Source organism: Atractosteus spatula, chromosome 2, assembly GCF_055471065.1.
Source record: "Atractosteus spatula isolate fAtrSpa1 chromosome 2, fAtrSpa1.hap1, whole genome shotgun sequence".
In the NCBI taxonomy this organism is placed as follows: domain Eukaryota; kingdom Metazoa; phylum Chordata; class Actinopteri; order Semionotiformes; family Lepisosteidae; genus Atractosteus; species Atractosteus spatula.
In genome coordinates, this window is record NC_142707.1 from 63,212,610 (window position 1) to 63,233,048 (window position 20,439).

Below are 20,439 nucleotides of genomic sequence, written 5' to 3' on the forward strand. Positions count from 1 at the left end.
GCGCCTATGGCCTGTCACTGAAAAGATTTGTCTGGAACTGTGACCCAGCAGGGAAGAGCCCCCAAACTCTGACAAATATTGTTCTACAGCTGTGCGGACTGTTTTGCCCTGTATTGTATGTTTAATAAGAAAATGTTTTTACAGCGTAGCTTTTCTGGTCCCTTCAGAGATCAATCAAAATGGCAGTGGGCAAACTGTGTGGAGGCCAAAGTTTCTGCGGGGAACATGTGCTTTGTATAACTGAATTAAGTTTAAAAGGTCAATTTTTGTTAGATATTTTAAGCTCTGAGCACCAGATATTTTTTCTAGGCATATACATATTACGTAATCTTTCTGAGCATTTTGTATTTTTTTTATATTTCTAAGAGGGCAGAAACCAGAGATGAGGTTGAGAAGAACAAGCACAGCTCCGTTCCTCTCTTCCTTTTCTTCCTCTAGACAGATTGTTGCCTTGTGAACACTTGTTGTAGTGCTTTCGTTGTAACTTGGCTGTGAAATCTTCCGTTTTTAGAATGTAAACCAAGCCGTTGCTCAGGACTGGATCTCGGGACTCCAAAGACTGATCTTTAAAAAGGAAGAAGAGATCAGAGCAGCAGATCGCTGTAGGATCCAGTTACAGCTCCCCGGGAAGCATGACAAGTTAGTCCCCAATTCTGTGAACAGACAGTTGTGCAGATATTAGAACTTTTTCAGGATAAAATCTAGTTCAGTTGTTGTGCAGGATTAGCTGTTTTTTGTCATTACTGCAGGTGTTTTTTTTTTAATTGTTCGTAGTACACAGCGCAGTTCATAGGAAATAAATACCATGCTGTAAGAACATTACAAATGAGACATTCTCTAAAACAACATTACAAATGAGAGGAGGCCATGCAGCCCATCTATCACATTTGGTAGGTAGTAGGATTCGTGGACCTGATCCATCTGTTTCTTGAAAGAAGCCAGGGTATTGTCTTAACCATCATGGCTGAATGACTTCTTCCATACCCCCAAAACACTAAACATTTTGATAAAATTATATAAAAGGAAATGCTTCATTAATAACCAGTTAACCTTGGATTCTTTTGCAGATTTGATCTATTTAATAGAATTACAAAAGCACCAAAATATCCTTTGTTTCCTTGTCTAAGTTTATATTGAGAGTTGCATTTGTATATGATCATTTAGAACCGAGACCTACTGTAGAAGTGACCGAGCAATTTTATATGACCTTAAGACCCTTAAATTGAGTACTCCAGAAACAATAGTTGTTCCATATTCCTATAACCCTTTGGGTAAAGAAGTGCCTCCTGATCTAATTTTAAATGCACTTGTACTCTATATCCAGAAAAGGAACAAGTAATAGGTTTATTCCATGGTGAAAGGAGAAGAAAGAAAGCACAATTTTTCGGCTGTTCCCTCACACCCGAAGATGGCTCCACAGCCGAAATGTTGTGTTTTCTTTCTTCTCTTTTTAGCATGGAATAAACCTATTACTTGTTCCTTGATCATATGATGCCTAGAAAGCTGACATTGTGAATGTCTGGTGCTGGGGTAGACTCCAGGTTTGGGGAAAAAAAACAATGATGCTTTTGTCCCTTTTCCTGGCAGGTCTGGAAGGCCTACATATTTCACAGCGGTGTTTAATACATTTACTCCAGCTATCAAGCAATCCTGGATCAGTAATTTACAGATGGCAAAATTGGCTCTCGGTATGTCTTTTCTATCTAAGGCAATTCTACATACATGTCCTTTTCTCCCTTGTAGATTGGTATATATTTATATCTGCAGGACAAATACACTGCATTATTTTGCATGCTCTGTTATGTGTTATTAATACATAGGTTATGAAAGGTCATATAAAAACATTTAATTGGTTTTAAGAATTTTAAAATCCAGCAGTGCTGTTTCCTGTCTGGTGTGTAGTGTTTCTTACAAGAAAACAATGCAGCCTTGAAGTCAAATGCTTTTGGACAACATGCTCTTGGCACTTCTTACTTGTCCGCTATTCAAAATGTAAAAGTAACTGTGGTGGAAATAAATATATTGGTGCTGCATTTAGAAAAAATATGTATCGCTTTACGTTAGCATGATTATTTTGTTACTGAAAATGTCTTTTGTGTTTTTCTGCAGCATCACCTTATCCATGAATTTTAGTTTATGCATGCTGTTTGTTTGAAATGTCTAAAAAGCAGCCATGGGCCTCATATTATGTTATGTTAGTCTGTGTCATACATGTAGTTTTTGTAATTTCTTCAAATCAAATTGCCAAACCTAAGACTAGTAAACATTATCTGTTTTTTCACAAGTCATGTGAATATCATGTTAATGTCATTACTGTATATAAGACTATAGAGAGTTTCCATATTAATATTTCTATTGAAGTTACACAAAAATAATTCATTTTTGTAGAACTCCATGGTACATCTGTTCACAAATTATTCAGAATTTCCAAGTAACTGTGCAGCAGTAGCACGGAGAGTGCATCATTAAAGGTCTGAGAATCTGAAGACCACTGGTGGCCAAAATAGAAGTGGTAAAAGTGGTAAATTAGCATTACTGATACTCTCCATTTATTTTGGTAGTTTGGCCAAGATTCAGATGGGAGAACTTGTTTTATCTGCTGTTTTAAACTCAGTTGTCCAGAAAGGAGTAACTTTGTGAGTTTTAAGGTGTAACTTTTTAAACACCGGTGCTTTTTGGAAATGTTTGCTGAATGTCTTAACAAGCTATTTTAATAGCTTTATTTTTTGTTTTTGTTTTTGTTTTTGTAAAATGGAGACTGTGTTACCAAGATAAAATATCTTAAAAAATGAAATGTTTCTCTTCACAGAAGATGATAACCTGCAGGGCTGGTTCCTTGCAGAGGATGATGGGAATCAGATCAAAAAGCAGAAGCATCCTCTTCTCCTCAGACAAATGCCTGTCATTATGTCTAAACTCCAGGAGTTCAAGGTAGATTTGTTCTCATCTTCAGTAACCTAATGCTGTAATGGTAATATTCCAAATTAAAGAGAAAATAATCCAAAAATAAAGGATTCCACTGACTAATTTACTTAATACTGTATATGACCATATCCCTAGAACATTTTTAGTATTAATGATCACTTTTGAATTGGAGTTTCTGTGGCATAATCATTAGTAGCTGCTCTTGCCAGTGGCGGTTGACAGTTAACTACTTAGCATACAGTTTTGGAAATGGTTGCCTAGTGTAATAGCTTCATCACCATGGGAACACAACTACTTTGCTTGGTCTTGCTCAGGAAAAAAATGTTAAAAACTGTTTATAACTGGCATTGGGAACCAAATTTCCATTTATTCCAATTACTTTTTTTTCTCATTTTGATGGCTTATGGTAGTTTTTTTTTCAGACATGATACAAACTTAACATTTTGGTTTTGTATGCAAATTACCGATCTTGGAGTGTATCCTTTCTTATCATTAGAAATGTCTGAAGAAGTGTTAGTTGTAGAATGACAGTGTTTGCATATAATTCAGGCTTTGTCTTTAATACAGTTACACATTCTAAAGAAGCTGAAACAATAATTATAATAATTCCTTATTTATATGCAGTAGCACGTTAGGGAGCACTTTGCACACAGAAGAGGATCCACTTCATCCACCTCTGAAGGACACTGAAGCGCACGTACCACTTTAGGCATTGTGCATCAGCAGCCTCACACCATAACAGGCCCAGAGGGCAATTGAAAAAATGCTTCACCAATTAAATTACAGGAGAACTTTAGGAAGGCCGGGTTTTATAAGCCCAGGGAATTTAGGCAATTTAGCAACGATTTTTTGTTAACCATGGAAGCTTTAGTGACCAAAGAGCCAAGACCTCTCATCCGATGCACAATACCTAATACCGTCAACATTCTGGTCTGAAGTGGAGAACACCACCTCCTGTTTACCAATATCACTTCCAGCTGCAAGTGATGTTGCTAGTTTTCCTTGGAAGTCTTTCTTAGGCCCAGTCTTGCATAGCTTCTGAGATCTGGTGAAATCTGGTTTAGACCTGCCTGAGAAATAGGCATTTTCCAACAGCTTGATCAGATTCGTTAAAATGCATTCAGCTATGTTCAAATTGTAAGTGAAACACATTAAACATACAGCTGTTGAAAATAAAACACTTCTTATAAAACAATATTGTTTCCCCACTTCCTTTTGGGTTACATAATAGTGCTTTTTCAGCTGAGTTATTTTAGTTCTGATTCTTCTTGCACTTAGCAGTTAGAATATTTTGCATTTTATAAATTCAAAATTCAATTCACTTTTCTTTCTTTGCCATTGTCTATGGTTTAATCTCAACACTCCTGTATCTTGTCCATATCTTGTTCACACAGTATACTGTGAGCTCTTAGCAGTGGTTACTACAGTATATGGTTACTATACAGGGACGTGTATGTCGCACATGAAGCCATTTCCTGGAAGAACATTTTCTGACAATACAAGTCCGGCATTCACAGGTTTTAACCACTTTGCAAAGTGGACCTAATACCTCATAGATGGTACAAAGTGAAGCTAGATACCAATCCCTTGTGTAGTTGTGTCTGGGGCTTCATGACTCTAATCTGGGTCTCTCACAGTGTCAGAAACAGAGTCTGCATTGGGAGCCTTCTCATCCGGTCTCCTGGCTCCATGGCAACCTAGCAGATCTTGATATTATTCGGATGGAACCTTTGACTGTTGGGATTCGTGATGTCAGTTTTGGCACAATGGATGCTGCTGACACGGTCTAATCCCTGTTTCTAAACATATTTGATCATATTTTAAAGATATGTAGGTACAAAATTTGAAGTGATACTACTTAGGAGGTTTGGCAAGGGAAATTTGCTTGGGGTGGGATAAATGTTATTCTGTTGTTATACTGTATGTATGTTATCTGTTCAGAACTTTATTGTTTTCCCCGCTAGGGTATTGCAAGTGTACTTACTTCCCTTTTCTTTTTTGTGCATTAGCCATGTCAGACTAAGTAATGTTATTTTTACAACATGATCATTCTTCATCTGAATTAAAAAACTCTACAGAAATAGCATATTTCTTTTTGCCAAAATGCATGTTTTTTTGTATGAACTAATACATTTCTATCAGACAAGTCCTTTCTGTTTTTGGTGCCAGTTCCAAGCAATACAACACATGCGTTTATGGAACTTTATGTTCTACTTGAATATGATTCTTAGATCTCTTTAAGAAAGCAAGTCAATGTCTTGTTTCGTTGTGCAGGTGGAATGTGCTGTTCATAACCCTGAGCCATTCTGTGGAGATGATAACATACCAGACGCATTGTCTATGGGCCATGGGTGTCTCTGGGTGAGTATCTGTATCCACTTGAGGGGTGTAAGTATTATAGAATGCAGTTAACTCTTTGGAGACAGGACTGTATTTTAAATGTGTGCTAAGTTCTAATAATTCAGCCACTAGGAAATAAGGGTTACCTGTGATTTGGGGTATGAGGTTGATAATTTGACTCTTATTTAGGTCAGTTAGGTAACTGTGATGTTGCTATAACATAAGAATAATAGTTTTTAAAAACACTAATAATTGACAAACACCAGCACAAAGTTATTTTTCATGTCTTGTCATGATATTTTTGTGCATTACCCTGGTTTAAGTGAAGTGATTAATTGTCACACATGTTCAAGGTCCTGTTGAACAGCTTTTGACACTCAAGGAGAATTTATAAGCACAATTGCATTAAAATTTCAAAAACTGATTTTAACATTGTAACACCTGGCAAAGAGTCATTCACAATTTTGCAACTCAGCTAAGTACACAAGAAGACTGAGTAACTTCAGAATAACAAGCAGTAAGTAGTAGAGATGGAACTTAAATTAAATCACTTGGTAGGGGGACCTTTACTTATACAGCTGCACCCTATGTCATGTTGAGACATAGGCCTTTTGTCTCAGCAAAAAAGAGTGCTCATTCTTGTTTCAGGAATTTTCTTGTAGGTTAAATTACATATAAAATTTCAAAAAATGTGTATGGATGCAAGGAGTCACAGTACAGTTCAGTGAAGGTTTAACCACTGGAAGGAGACATACACATGGTGTATTTTCCACAGAATCCTGAATTGCAGTAGTTTTACAGCAAGTTTTATACTCAATGTACAGCCAAGCTCACCCTATGTTATTACCATGAATGGGTGTTTATGTGTGACATTTACCAGTCATATTGGGATCATAGAAAATATTTCCACTTTTGGCACTGTGGCTATTCCTGATAATGTTACCAATTCCTTTCAGTTACTCCTGTGATGTCTAGTACAATGGCAGGTTCTTATTTAAAATGCACTGTGGGTAGGTTAGGAGTCATGACCCCCAGGCCAGAGTCAGACTTCTTCAAATGTAAGTAAAAATTATTTCACTCGACAGATTGCCAGCTGTACGAATCAAATGGGTCAGATCTCCATTGTGGCGCTTCATAACTCCAACCCCAAAGTGACAGAATGCTTCAATGTGGAGTCTCGCATACTTTGCATGGTGCACATCCCTCCTGAGAAGACTCATGAGGAGCTGGAGGGAGGCCCCGAGACCGAGCACATGACAGGGAAGAGCCCTGACTCACCAACTGTGTGCCTGGGCATGGAAGAGGGCAGGTAACCCAGAAACCTTAATCAAACACTTCACTTGACATGACATCGGCATGAAAGCAGACCTGGAAATGCTTGGTCAGGTTCTTTTCTTGTTAAGTAATACTTAAAAAAAGGTTCAAATGTATTTTTAAGAGAGATAGATTAATCCAAAATGGCCTTATCTGACCACTGCATCTGAATTAATAATTTGACTCCTATTTAGATCTCTTGACTGTCATGCATTGTATTTGTAGAATGTAAGAATTGGAATTTAAAAACCATCTGTATGAGAAAATTAGATTTCAGGCCAGTTAGTGTCTTCCACTCTTACTGCTTGGCCTGATCAGGTTTTTCACCTGCTGAACAGCATGAGCTGACTCTACTTAACTGTCCAGGATAAACAAGCTTAAGCTGAGTGCTGTCTGCTTGGCCTTCCCACCCTTAGACATCTGAGCGATGCGAATGAAACGAGTCAGTAAAATATTTTTTTTAATTTGTGGAAACAGACAGTGCAGCTGCCAGGTTTGCACTCTTTAAAGGTCCCTGGACAATAATACAATTAATGTAAATTTACAGTAATTATCTGCACCGCATGTTTGTATTGTTGTGAAAGCAGGCACAGGATCTGATGACTGTCAATGGAATGTATGAGAACCATTACTGATTGTGCTAGAACAAAGTTGCCATTGTGCAAAGATAGAGAAAGGGCATTGACTCCGAATGGTGTGAGATTACTGAAGACATCACAGTGCTGAAGGAATTGTAGTGACAAACATATGATTAACATGAACTAAAATACGTAATTTTTGTTCTTCAGTTTGACAAGTGTAAAAGTTTACACATTTTTTACAGCTTTGCTGAATGTTTTTGTTTTATCTGATCCTTGATTAATTACAAACAGGGTTCACAATTTTAAGCATTTATTTAACAAGTGAATGTCAATTTTTAAAGCTCTAAATAGTGCTTTTTAAGTGATCTTAATGGAGACAAAAGTACTCAACATCACCTGGATTTTAGATAATTTTTAAAAAGGTAAGATGTAAATTGTGAAGCTTTTACAGTGTGCTGAAGTAACATTTCTCAGCAGATCGCAACTCAACTCAAAAAACACAAGCACTGAACAGAAATAATTATTCAGCTAAAAATGGTTTTCAAATGTGTTTTATTTAGCAGAATTTTTCATGTTCAAATTAAGAGGGTTTTATTGTCATGACCAGTGAATTACAAAAAGTAGAAAACATAATCTTCAAATATTATATTATTATACTCTGTTTTTCTGGTTGTGATATGAGATCACATACTTAACTACGAGTTCCACCGAGCTTCCTACTACCTCCAGAATCTGCCATAGTTGTATAGTTCTTACATGTCACCCTGCAATTCACATCTGGCAGCCCTCTGAAGCTAAGCAGATGTGAGCCTGGTCAGTACCTGGATGGAAGACCTCCTGGAAAAAACTAAGGTTGCTGCCGGAAGAGGTGTTAGTGGGGCCAGCAGGGGGAGCTCACCCTGTAGTCTGTGTGGGTCCTAATGCCCCAGTACAGTGATGGGAACACTATACTGTAAAAAGGCACCGTCCTTCGGATTAGACATAAAACAGAGGTCCTGACTCTGCCAAATTTCCCATTGGCCCTTACCAATCATGGTCTCCTAATTATTCCCCTCTGTGAATTGGCTTCATCACTTTGTTCTCTTCCCCACTGATAGCTGATGTGTGGTGAGCGTTCTGGCGCACTATGGCTGCCGTCGCATCATCCAGGTGGATGCTGCACATTTGTGGTGGTGGAGGAGAGTCCCCATTACTTGTAAAGTGCTTTGAGTGGTATCCAGAAAAGCGCTATATAAGTGTAAGCAATTATTATTATTTTGGTATTCTAAGGAGACCACAAATATAAATTTTAAAAAAATACAAGATGGGAGATAAAGGCATATCTTTGTTTTATTAAATTACTGACAAACACTATCTGTATGAACTGGCTTCTATAAAATAAGGCATATCAGTAATGGTGTAGCTTGTCTACACGTTTTGAGTCATATTTTTAAGGACTGCTTTCCATTAAATCTCAAAATCTTTTTTTCAATTCCATAGCATATCAGTGTATAAAAGTTGTCAACGGTCAAAGAAAATTCGCCTTCAGCATTTCTTCACTCCAGACAGATCAGCGGTAATGAGTTTGGTCTACAGTTCTCCATGCCTCTATGCTGGCCTAGTGAGTGGAGCTGTTGCTATCTACTCCAGAACAGAAGGTAGGACTTCTTTACCTTCTCCTGTCCCTTTCCATTCAGCACTGCAAAGGGATGTCAAAATGATCATGTGTTAAAATACGAAATCCGTTGATACTGCTTGATGTTTTGACACTGCATCAGTGTGAAATTAGAAAAAGGTGATTTAACTCTTAAAATTGACCCTCTCCATCTTGCTGTGGATGCTGAGGAGTAAGAGTTTTTTTTGTCTTTTCTAGATATTTTTTTCTACATGATTTTTCTAGAAGAAGTCCCCCACTGTGTCACAGAACAATAGCGTCATATTGAAAATGGTCACATGTAGGTTTGTTTAGTAATCAGTGTTAAATATTAAGTATTGTTACAGAGTGACAGCTTGTCTCTGAGACAACGCCGCTATTTGCACCATCTGTCCAGAGGTTTGTTGATCTCTGATATGCACCTGTATACATCTGTGGTATTTTGGTTGACATGTAACTGTATTTCCTCCTGTGGTCCTGTCCTTAAGCAGCTCTGGTGAACCTAATGTCTCTAACCCATTCCCAAAGCATGCTCGTTACAGGACCAGATACCCAGCTTTTCATTGACCTGATGTATAATAAATAGAAAACCTCTATTTGATGTTACCATAATATCCTCTGAGATTTTTTGTTTTGTTTTTTTTATGTTCTCCCTCCTGGGGGAAACTCTCAGCTACAGCTCCTGGGATAACCGACCAGGGAATGTTTCTTTAACTGAATCTTATATCTCACACATTCCCAGGCTAAGGTTTCCTTTCTCGCCTAACCTTGCTATACTGTAGCTCTAACCTCTTGAGCTTATCCCCTGCGTTATCTTTGACCTTTATTACTAAGTCCTAACCTCCTTCAAGGTCAGTTAGATCTTCCTGGAACCCTTCTGGGTGCATATCTCACATATCTACTGAGTCTCAGGGCTATACTTCCTAGTATCTGGATTCAAGAGCTCCCTTTCCATCCACCTCACACTCACGAGGATTTCCACACTGCAGCATCCCTAACCCTTCGCTCGCAGACTCCAAGCTTCACAATACTGACAGGTTCCTCCGGTGTATAGTGCAATTACTTCCTAACTTACTCCCTTCCTCAGACTACCTTTAACCTTAGCACTGTTTCCAAACTCCCTCCAGAGTTTCTGACCCCGTGGATGGTCTAACCACCCCTTATGTGGTACTAGAGAGAACTCTGGTCTCTGGTAACCTTTTAGGAAGCCCATTTAATATTCCCACGTCCGTCTCGATATTATAGTATAAGAATTCTCGCACGTAACTGATGGTGCTATGTTAGTACCCTATTTTAGAATTCCCTCCCATTTACCTAACCTTTTACCTGTTGCTTCTATACCTCTTCAGAGCCACCAAATTACTTCATTCCACCTTCCCGCAACTATCAGTTGACCCATTACATGTTACTTCACTCACCTTCAGTATGTTATTCAAGACCTTCCCCAATTTTCTTCTCTCTTATTCAAAGTTTGGAACCTTTATTAGTTATGTTTCCTTACCGGAGAACCTTGATCTTCTATTCCCCTATCAGAGCACCTATTCCCTCTGGGGAAACTCAAATCCCCCCCTGTATTTATAACCGGCTGATATAAAGCAAACAAAGTTACTGTGCCCATTCTGGTATTTAATCAGCTGAAGTTAACCATTACCTTTCCAGGGTCTTAGAGAGAACTTGAACTGCCCCACAGTAGCAGTGTAATCCATCTCTCAGCTGATCCCGTTTGGCCAGGTCCCCTCTAGCATAACCATTATCTTACTGGCAGAGTTGACTCAGCAACGACCAAGCCTGCTACTACTTTATTTGTCTATGTCTGAATATGTGTATAATCTAGCACCTAAACCAAAAACTCAAGGGTGCCTTGTCTCAGTTCTCTTAACCCTAGATTACTCTAACCAATCAGGGCTCTATATGGCGAGAGCTAATACTTCCCCCTCTTTTGCCTGACTTCCTTGTACTCAGAGCCTATCGGCTCCTCAGACCCACTGACTGTTACCCCATTAGTTAACCCATTTTGGTCTTAACCTGAGACACATATGTAAATATGCTGTTAACAGAGAGGGTGAGACAAATACCAGTGTGATTATCATTGACAAAACCCCTGTTTGAAGACCTAAGAAAATGTTAAATTGTATATTTCTCAGTTTTTACATTCTTAACAATTATCTTAATGAGGCCTTTCACTCCAATTTGTGGTTGAACTGTTTTTGAACTGCAAGAGATGACTTAAATCATAAGAGAAAACCCATCAATCTATCTTCAAATAAACTTATCAAATTCAGGGTCAGGGAACTAGAGCTAGACCTTCCTGGACACGACACCGGTCAATCACAGGGGCACACACAGACAGAGTGACATGCAAAAACTTGCACCAGAGCCAATTTTACAGAAGCCAATTAACCTGTCAGTATGTTTTTGGACTGTGGGAAGAAACCAAAAGTGTGTAGAGTAAACCCACGCAAACATGGGGAAAACATACAAACTCCATGCAGATAAAAAGCCACTGGAATAAAAAGGTCTGGAATCGAACCGAGGGCCTCAGCAGTGCCAGGCAGCAATACAAAACATTGTGCTGCCCTAAGAGAAAACCTTTATATTATAACTAATCACTATGGGCTAGAAACAATGTATGTTTTTCTCTGGCAGCACACAAGAAATGTCAAAGTCAACCAAGAAATTTTGATTTATTTGTGCACTTAAAGATTTGGTTATGTTTTCCAGAAACTATATGTTTAAAAAAACACACTTCTTTGGCAGAATAATATTCTAGTTTACTGCCATTTCTGCATGTGTAATTGTTAGCTTGTTTGCATGCCCCAGCTTTTCCGTGTTTGATCCACTTCTGAATGTGTAAGGAGCAAATGAAAAATATTCAGACTGACACGCACTGCATTTCAAAACTTTGCAAATTCAGTGCTTTCCTCCATGTTTTGGTGGGTGTACCACTTGTTTGTCATGCTTAAGAAACTGTGATCTGTTTCTGCAAAGATGTCTCAGCGGAGTTTTGGTTGCCTCGGTGATATTATTAATCCACATAGCTGACCTATTTTCCTGCAGACAAATTAGAATGGCCTGAAATTCTGACCTAGTGCTCTTTAAAGAGCTTACAGTACAGCAGTACAGTACAGAGCAGGCAGGAAGAAACTGTAAAACAATTCAATTAAAGGAAATGGAACCCAGCAACCTTTCCTTTCATATTTACAGATAATTACTATAGTAACATCAGTGCTTCATTCATGACATTTAATCTGTACTTGTGTAATGAAGATTTCAACCTATTTGAAAACTAAACTAAATTTCAGTCATCAAACTCCATTATACTAATGATGCTGCAGTATGCACAATGTAAGCAATATATCTCCAGACATATATCCAGATATAATTAATAAGGCTACTGAGCATATAGGACTTCGACCTAATATTCAGAAGACCAAAATTTTCCATCAGGCATCGACCATGTGCAATTGATTCATGATGAGTGTATTAAGAATGTAGAGGGCTTCCTGCAGTATATCTTGTGAGTTGTCTTATACAGTAAGCTGATATTAATGAAATTATCCAGCATCATCTGGAAGCTTGAACACTTTACAATCAGCATGACATTCACCATGAAGTTTAAAATAATTAGTGGAGTACCTCAGGGATCTAGTTTAGGATCACTGCTCTTCCAGATTTATATACTTTAGATGATCTAGATTTAGGTATTGTAAGCAAATTAGTCAAGTTCACAGATGATAGGAAAACCAACACTGTAGAAACTGCTATATGAATTCAACAAAATGCTTAGACTCCATTCAGAGCTCACCAAACAACTGGCAGATTATTTTTAATGTACACAAGTGCAGGGCTTTGCAAAAACATATATTTTAAATGCAGAAAACACCAAGCCTGAATTGGCTGCTTGTGAAAAAGACTTAGGTAATTATGGAGACATATCATTATCATCTTCTAGACACTGCAGGGAAGCAATAAAAAGACAAAAAATGTTACGATATATAGTTAACGGTGTAGAACTTAAAATCGGAGGATTAAAATTTAAGACTTTATTCAGAATATCATTACAGTTTTGCTCACTGTGAAACAAAAAAGATGTTGCTACACTGGAATCAGTCCAGCAATAAGTAATACAGTATATTCCCCCGATTAAAGGAATGTCCTACACTGACAAGTTAAAGGAGCTGAACCTTTTTAGTCTTGAACAGAGAAGATGATGAGGGGACCTGATAAAAAATCCTTTTCAAAATCCTCAAAGGTACTAACAGAATCAACACTGAATCACAAGCCAGAGTACACAAGTGAAAACCACACAGAAATGCATTTGCAACAGAAAACTGAGAACACTTCTTTACACAAAGGGATCTGGGAGTATGGAATAATCTAGCTACTATAGGTTGTTGAAGTCGATACCCTGGCTTCCCGGCTATTAAAAACCAAACGATCTAGATGGGTCAAATGCCCCCATTTTGTTAGTTAATTTTCTTATGGTCTCTGCTGCCACCTCAGATATTCTCTAGGTCACGGAAGATGATGATTTAATCTCTTAGCTATCAACATGTTGCCCTGGATTGGCCTCCGACAATGCAAGTCCATTTTCATGCAGTCATTCTGGTCATTTCTTCCTGGACTTTTTTTTAATCCTGTAGCCACTGACGTCTGATCATAATTGTACAGATGGATTATCCTGGGCTGGAGATATGAATCTCTGCCTTTGAGAATGTGACCTGTGCCTCACAGATTGTTTTTTATTCTGAACTAGTCTGCTTACTGTGGAAACTGAATACAAGATTCTTAGGGCAACTTCTTCTGTAGTCAGGCAGTCACATTCATAGAAATCCAGTAGTATTCATTGCTCAAGTGGGACATAATCGAATCATTCACTCATATGGGCAATTTTAATACAACTCCGATATCAAACACTGAACTACTGAAATTTGTATAAGATCTGTAAACTTTAGCTCAATTCTTTACAAACCTAGCTATTGACTATTTACTAGTACTTCTTGTTTCGATAGATTTGTTGATGTAAATAGAGTTTATAGCCATTGTAATTTTATGTAATGCAGAGACACAGGGTTCATAGTATCTAATCTCCAGGCCTGTTTCCCACACACTTGATTGCATGGAATCACCCAGATGATATTGTCCTGTGACTGCATGGCATGGCACAGAGCTGTTCAATGAAGCACTTACAGTAGAAGTCTTTCAAATACGTACAAGCTGAGAATGTGTTTTTGTATTCATGACAAGTATTGGTATATCATAGTCAAACATTCATTCAAGATCCTCAGGTCTTTGTATTCCTAATAGAATTAGGGCTTAAATTCCCTGCTGCCTAACACTGAGACTTTCTTCCCTCCAGCCTCACTGTCAGTGGAAAATGAGCTTCAGTGGCTGTAGATTAGAGTGCCATTGATTCTCTATATTTTTGTTCTAATATTCAAACCTGCTGTGACTTGATTGGACATTAAATGCAATGAGAAGCATTCTTCTTCAAAACGGAAAGTCTTTAAAACAGCAGAACAGTCACAGAGATTGTGATAAGGAAATGTACAGTGAACTGTTGTAAATTATGGACTGTGCACGCAACCTCAAAATCTTTCTCATGTCTGCACAAGGAGCTCTCTTTATGAAACAAATAAGCTGCACATCATTAGCTCCAAGAAAAACATATGACAAAATAAAAAAGTGCGAGGAATTTGATTAAAAACTGGAGTGCATCTGTAAGCATTTCATCATCAGATCCTGAACAGAATTCAACTAGCATGTTTTATCTCTTTGAGAAAACTATTAAACATTTTTTCCATATTAATCACCCTCTAGTCAGACTGACTTAGTCAAACAGGATTGCTTTAAAATTTTGTGTAGAGATATTGTTTCTGTTGATGAAACAGAAGATGCTATAAAGTATTACTGTCAGTTTTTCCCTACCATACCAAGGTGTTTACAGTACTGATGAACAACTGTATCACCCTGTTATAAATTTGTTTGAATGTTAAAGGTTCAGCAATTCACGTTTATCATAGATAATATGTTATCATGTTATTTTATCATAACATTATTTGTATTATCATTTTAAAATGTTTAATGTTTTTTATAGTTCTTGATACTAAAATATTTACTTTTTGATAAAAATATTTGCTTTTGTTCCATGAATTTATATATTGAATTAATAGAAGTTGATGAGTTGTGAAAATGAGTTGTGAGAAAGAAACTCAAACCTGAGTTGGTTAAATTGTTTTTTCCTTCTGCTGTTATAGATAAGATTTTTCCTTTAATGCTTTAGATAATAGGTGAGACTCCGAAGACCCTTGTGAGGATAAAGACATTCGGATGGTTCTGTTTTGTACATTTGGCTCTTATAGTAGAATAATCTACTGTAGTAATTCTTCCTTGTTTTCATAGTTACAAATGCAAAGTAAGAATGAGGAAAAAACAAGAATGTTTTTTCTTTCACAAATAAAACGGCTTTTATTCAAGTACTTGTGAATCACTGATACTTCAGTGACAAGATACTTTCATTGCATATTGCTGCCAATACTGACATTCATGACAAACATTCTGACAATAAATCTGTATTAGGTTTAAGCTGATTGCTAAAATCCAAGCAACCACTGGTTACACAAAAAGTGCTCATAGTGCCCTAGATTTATAAAGCTTTTGCACATTTGAATCAACCAATTATCTAATTGTAATGTGCAGATAGTTTTGTACATAGTGATCTCTTCAAAACGTTCCACTATAATTACACATAATTGAACTGTATTGATAAAAAATATATTTGTAGATTATTTTCATGATTAAGTAGGTAAAATAATTTTGTTTGTAGAGTTTTCTGTTGTATATATCCATTCATCCAGGAAATCAGCTGAGCATGTGGAAAATAATAATAATTAACATTTGTTTTCAACAGCATTGATCGACAGGTACTTTACTGGGAATGTCACAGTCTAGCAGTGTGTGTGACCACAGAAGCAGTAAAAGCTGTACATTTGTAATACATCCTTTGCACCAGGTTGCATATACTGTCCTGTGGGGTTCTGTCCTATTCCTCTCATAGAGCTTAGACAGGTATGTGCGTTTTCACTGGTCTCTGAGCCCAGCTTTATCTCACAAATGTTTAGTGGGGCTCAAAGCATTGTGGGGCATCCATAGCATAACTGCCGCATTCTCATTGTTAGATGAGTAACATGGGGACACGTGTTGTCCTGATGGAAGATTTTCCTGTCAGGAGGAGCCTGCAAGAAGGGCAGCTACTGAGGTCCCAGAATGTGATCAATGCAGCAGTATGCGATTAGGTTGCCATCAATCACTGCAAGTGGAGTTCTGTACACACCATTCAGCACATTTAGACCCCCCCCCCCCCCCACACATTGATCTTGGCGAGGTCTTGTGACTCGTGGGCTCCCAGCTCTTGGGCTGTTATTGACGCCCTGTGTTTGTCTGGAATGTTTTGCCGGATCAGAATTTGCTGGCTGTGATACCCCAGACAGCGTGTGACAGTGTGGTGACCTTGTTCAACCTCCAGCATCTCCATCATGCCGATGGCACAAAGGCATTGTTCTCTTGATGTGCATGTTGGTTCCTTTCTATGTTGTTCTTTTTTGATTTTACCATGGTAAAATGGTGACATTCAGTCGTTTCACTACCGGTGACCAATCATTTTTTTCAATAATGAGGCAATTTATTTCTTATCATCAATATTTAATGCATGACAAAAATACTTTACTGCATTACTGACAATCATGAACAGTAAGTTAATCAAGAAGAAAACAATTGATCTCATGTGTTCCAGAACAGACACTTTTTCTAATCATATTTGTGATTCACTGATGAGTTATTAAATGACGAATCAGCTGAGTGATAATTAACTAACAATTAGATAAAGTGGTTAGGGAGTACAGTACAGGACATTAAGGTTGTTTACAGTACTATTGTGTAAGAGCAATCCTTATGGTAATCTCCCAGAAAAATTGTAAAAATGCATTCATTTGTGTCCTCATAATAATAAGCTCAAAATACAATATATTAGTAGTTTATTGTCTGGTTTCTCAGAATGTTTTATTTCCACCAAAGCAGCAACTTACAAAACCTACAAATACAAGTAAACTTTCCATTACAAATAAATGTAACATTGCATAACAGATATCTACCCATACATATTCATTTCACTCCACTCCTACAGAAAACGACAACAGAACCTTGTAAATATTCTCTCCCCACAATTTCACTAAGCCCTTATAATTACACATTACCACTTCACTTTTGCACATAATCCGTTGGTTGCACTTTCCCATAAAACACTTATTGATTGAGTAGTTTGAAAAATATGAGCACACAGCACCCACAGACCTGGAACCTGTATGTGTGTATAATCTACTGCACCACATAAGGTTAACAAAAAGTAAAATCGCAGATATCCCCAAAATTGGAAAACTTTGAATGCTGTATTAAATATATTAGTCCTTGTGATGTATTCAAGGATTAAATATAAGATTTAAGGAGCTCATATCACAAAGAAATGGAGTATCTTACAACAGAGAATGGCCCATTGATTTCTTTGGTTTAAAATGCAGAGTGCTTGCAGGCACGTTGAAGAATTCTTGATAGATCACTGGGTTACACCTGCAGGGGTTTGATTGCATAATGATGTGGGCTTATTTTGGAGCAAGTCTCTTTGGCGATTGTTGCAAAACTTATGCAACACCATTCAAAGACTAATCCATCAATATGATATTTTTCAAATGCACAGAATCATTTCTTCTCTCTAAAGTGTTGATAACACTTTACAGCTATGTGTTTTGCTCAGCACCATGACTTGGTTTCAGTCTAAAGCAAATAAACTATTGATTATCTACAGCATATAAAGTACCTAAAAGAGCTGTATAATATATAATGCAATAATATGCAATATATTATATTGCAATATATTATATTATGCAATATAATATATTGCATAATATAACACATACTGTACTGGATGTGACCAGGTCTAGCCCTTGAAATAAAGAATCAGAGTATTGTTTTAGAAAGATTAGGATAGTTTACATGATCTTGCAAAGTCATATATCTGAATCTGTTCAAATGATAATGTGCTGCTGCTTTTATGACTGCATTTTTGAATTTCACTTTTTTGTGATTAAATTTAGATTAGAATATTATTGAGCAATTTCATTTTTTCCTTTAATGTTTGGGGTTAATTCCTACAGTGTATCTATATTTGTGAAACTTAAGCCTAAAGGGGATGGGCAAAAAAGAGCTTAAAGGCAGTTTACCTTTAAGAATGAATCATTTTAAAGGTTAAATACGTTTCAAAAAGGTCCACATTGACAGTTCACACTCAGATTTTTTTTTTTATATGAGCTTACACATATATTATTCTCATGTACATTGTAAAGTACAAGAAACAAATAAGAAATAAAAAACATGGTATGAGTGTAAGATATTTCTGTAGAGCTTTAATATTTAAGTAGCAATGTTGTGTTAGGATATTGCCGGGGTGCAAAGGTATTTTTTTACAACAGGTTGTTAAAAAGGACAGAACTGTAGTCTGTAGTCAGGTAAAACTTAGTATAGCGGGCTGTTGGTTTCTCATCTGCAGATGGTGCCTGGAGCACAGATTCCCCTGCGGTGGTCAAACTGGGGGTCCTGCCGGTGAAGAGCATGCTGGCGATGGAAGACACCATCTGGGCATCTTCTGGGGGGCAGGTCTTCATCATCGGGAGCCAGACGCAGGCGATTGAGGTACTCGGGGAAGTGCGGGTCACGGCGCCCTGCCACGTCAGGCTCACAAAGGGGCATGCTGCAGAGAGCGCCGGGTCGGGCCCACATCTCGTGTCTCCTCCTCGCTCGCGGCAGCTCGGAGCTGGCAGCGTCGGGGATGAGCTAGCGGAAGAAGGATCAGTTCTTCCTGTACAATCACTGAGGAAATTTAAGTGGCCTGTAAAAACAGTGCTTGCTGGCCACATACTGTATCTCATGACCCTGACTTGCATAAGAGGGTATTGAAAGTGATGTGATGTGGTTTCTAGTGAAGCACACTGAGCTATAGTGAACCACCAACAAAGCCTTTTTATTATTATTTCATAATGAATAATATATTTAATGGCTAAAAATATACGTTTGCCTGCTTGGGAGTTTCTCCAGAGTGCTGTGACTTAACATCCATCCTGATAGTATAGTTCTTTAATGGAAAATTGTTGTACAGTTGCACAATATGCAATCAGCTATGGATTTTGTGTGAAAACTTTCTAGCTGTTTTTTTTTCTTGCCTAGTGAAATTGATCTTCCCTTATTAAATTAATTACAGTATATTGTAATTCTTTTTTTTTTAATTGAGAAGTTTCCTTTCCTTTCAAAAGAATGTTAATAATCAAAGACTTACCTGGTGCCATAAAGTGCTACTACGCAATATTTATGGTTTGAGTCCCCTGTGACATTTTATTCATAAGTTCAAGTCAAAATGGCCTAGTTACAATTGAGTTGGTGTTACAGCATTCATCACATACTGTGAGCATAGTTGAAATAGTTTTGTGGTCAGCGTGTGGATTATGGAAATGTAGTATCCCACATATTGTTTTGGATTTTACTTTGTACACGGCATAAAGTACACTTGATAATACTAGGAAACTTCTTGGACTGAAACCTCAAAAACAATGGCACCATCACAGTTTGGAGAAAACAAGCACTCCTTCACAGCCCCAGAGCACGCACGTCATTCTGTAGCTTAACAACATTCAGATCTGTACTTTATGCTTCTTTCAGCAGAATACATTTAATTTAAATGGAGAATTCCTTAACTAGCTCATTTAACTAGTTTGTGTGTGGTCTGTGGCAGCTTCCCTACACAATTTTTTAAAGGTCTCATTTACTTCTAGTGTGTATAAAATGCATTGCCCATTGCTCATTGAAAATCAAATAGTTCAAGGGGTTTGTACTTCACAAAGAGCTGAAAAATAAACATTCCTGCACAAATATTTGGGATGAATCAGGGATGGATTTCTGTGCCTGCTGAGAACTGTAATGTAATCTTGTTAGAAAGGAATCTCCCGTTGCTCCTTTTCCTTTGTAAATTATGTTAATATTTCACAACGGGACCTTTGCATATTGTGAAGCATCTCTAAAATCTTATCATTTCAGTCATAGTGCAGGCTAACATTCATTTTTGGGGGTGAATTTAAACTCTAGTAGGTGGACAAATGTTGCACAGTGATTCATTATTTCAGATTATGATTTCTATTTAATTAAGTGTGCTCAGAGCAGGGGTCTTAAACTGCTGTTCTTGAAGATTATTGAGCCTCTTGTGGGTTTTGTTTATCCAGCTCTAGTCTCAGTCATTTAATTTCTCTGGCAAAGTATTTTTTTTTCCAGGTGTCATTCCAGTGCAGACAACAGACTAAAATGCGTTGTATGATGCTGCTCTGTACATTTTAAATTCTGAAGAGCACCAATGCAGTGACGTAACAATCTTCAATATGGCCAGCGACGTGCAAAATTTGATCAATGAACAAGAGTTGGAAGGAAAAGCAGCACACTCTGATTCCCTGCAGGGCTGAGGAAACTGGTCCATGTGTACTGTAGGCAGACCAGTGCAGATTTGTACTGTGTTTGAAGAAAGGGGACTTTCACCTTCTCCTGAGAGTCTGATTC

General features: G+C 37.6%; 1 protein-coding gene across 1 annotated transcript in view; it reads left to right on the forward strand.

Annotated features, from left to right (window-relative positions):
- The window catches only part of arhgef10 (Rho guanine nucleotide exchange factor 10), a 99,662-nt gene that overhangs the window by 60,119 nt on the left and 19,104 nt on the right, over window positions 1–20,439 (forward strand). Inside the window, exons 20-26 of the mRNA XM_088908182.1 lie at window positions 512–639; window positions 1,588–1,688; window positions 2,810–2,931; window positions 5,200–5,286; window positions 6,351–6,574; window positions 8,640–8,797; window positions 18,392–18,534. Coding sequence (XP_088764308.1) covers window positions 512–639; window positions 1,588–1,688; window positions 2,810–2,931; window positions 5,200–5,286; window positions 6,351–6,574; window positions 8,640–8,797; window positions 18,392–18,534 — 963 coding nt within the window. The remainder of the gene's footprint in view (window positions 1–511; window positions 640–1,587; window positions 1,689–2,809; window positions 2,932–5,199; window positions 5,287–6,350; window positions 6,575–8,639; window positions 8,798–18,391; window positions 18,535–20,439) is intronic.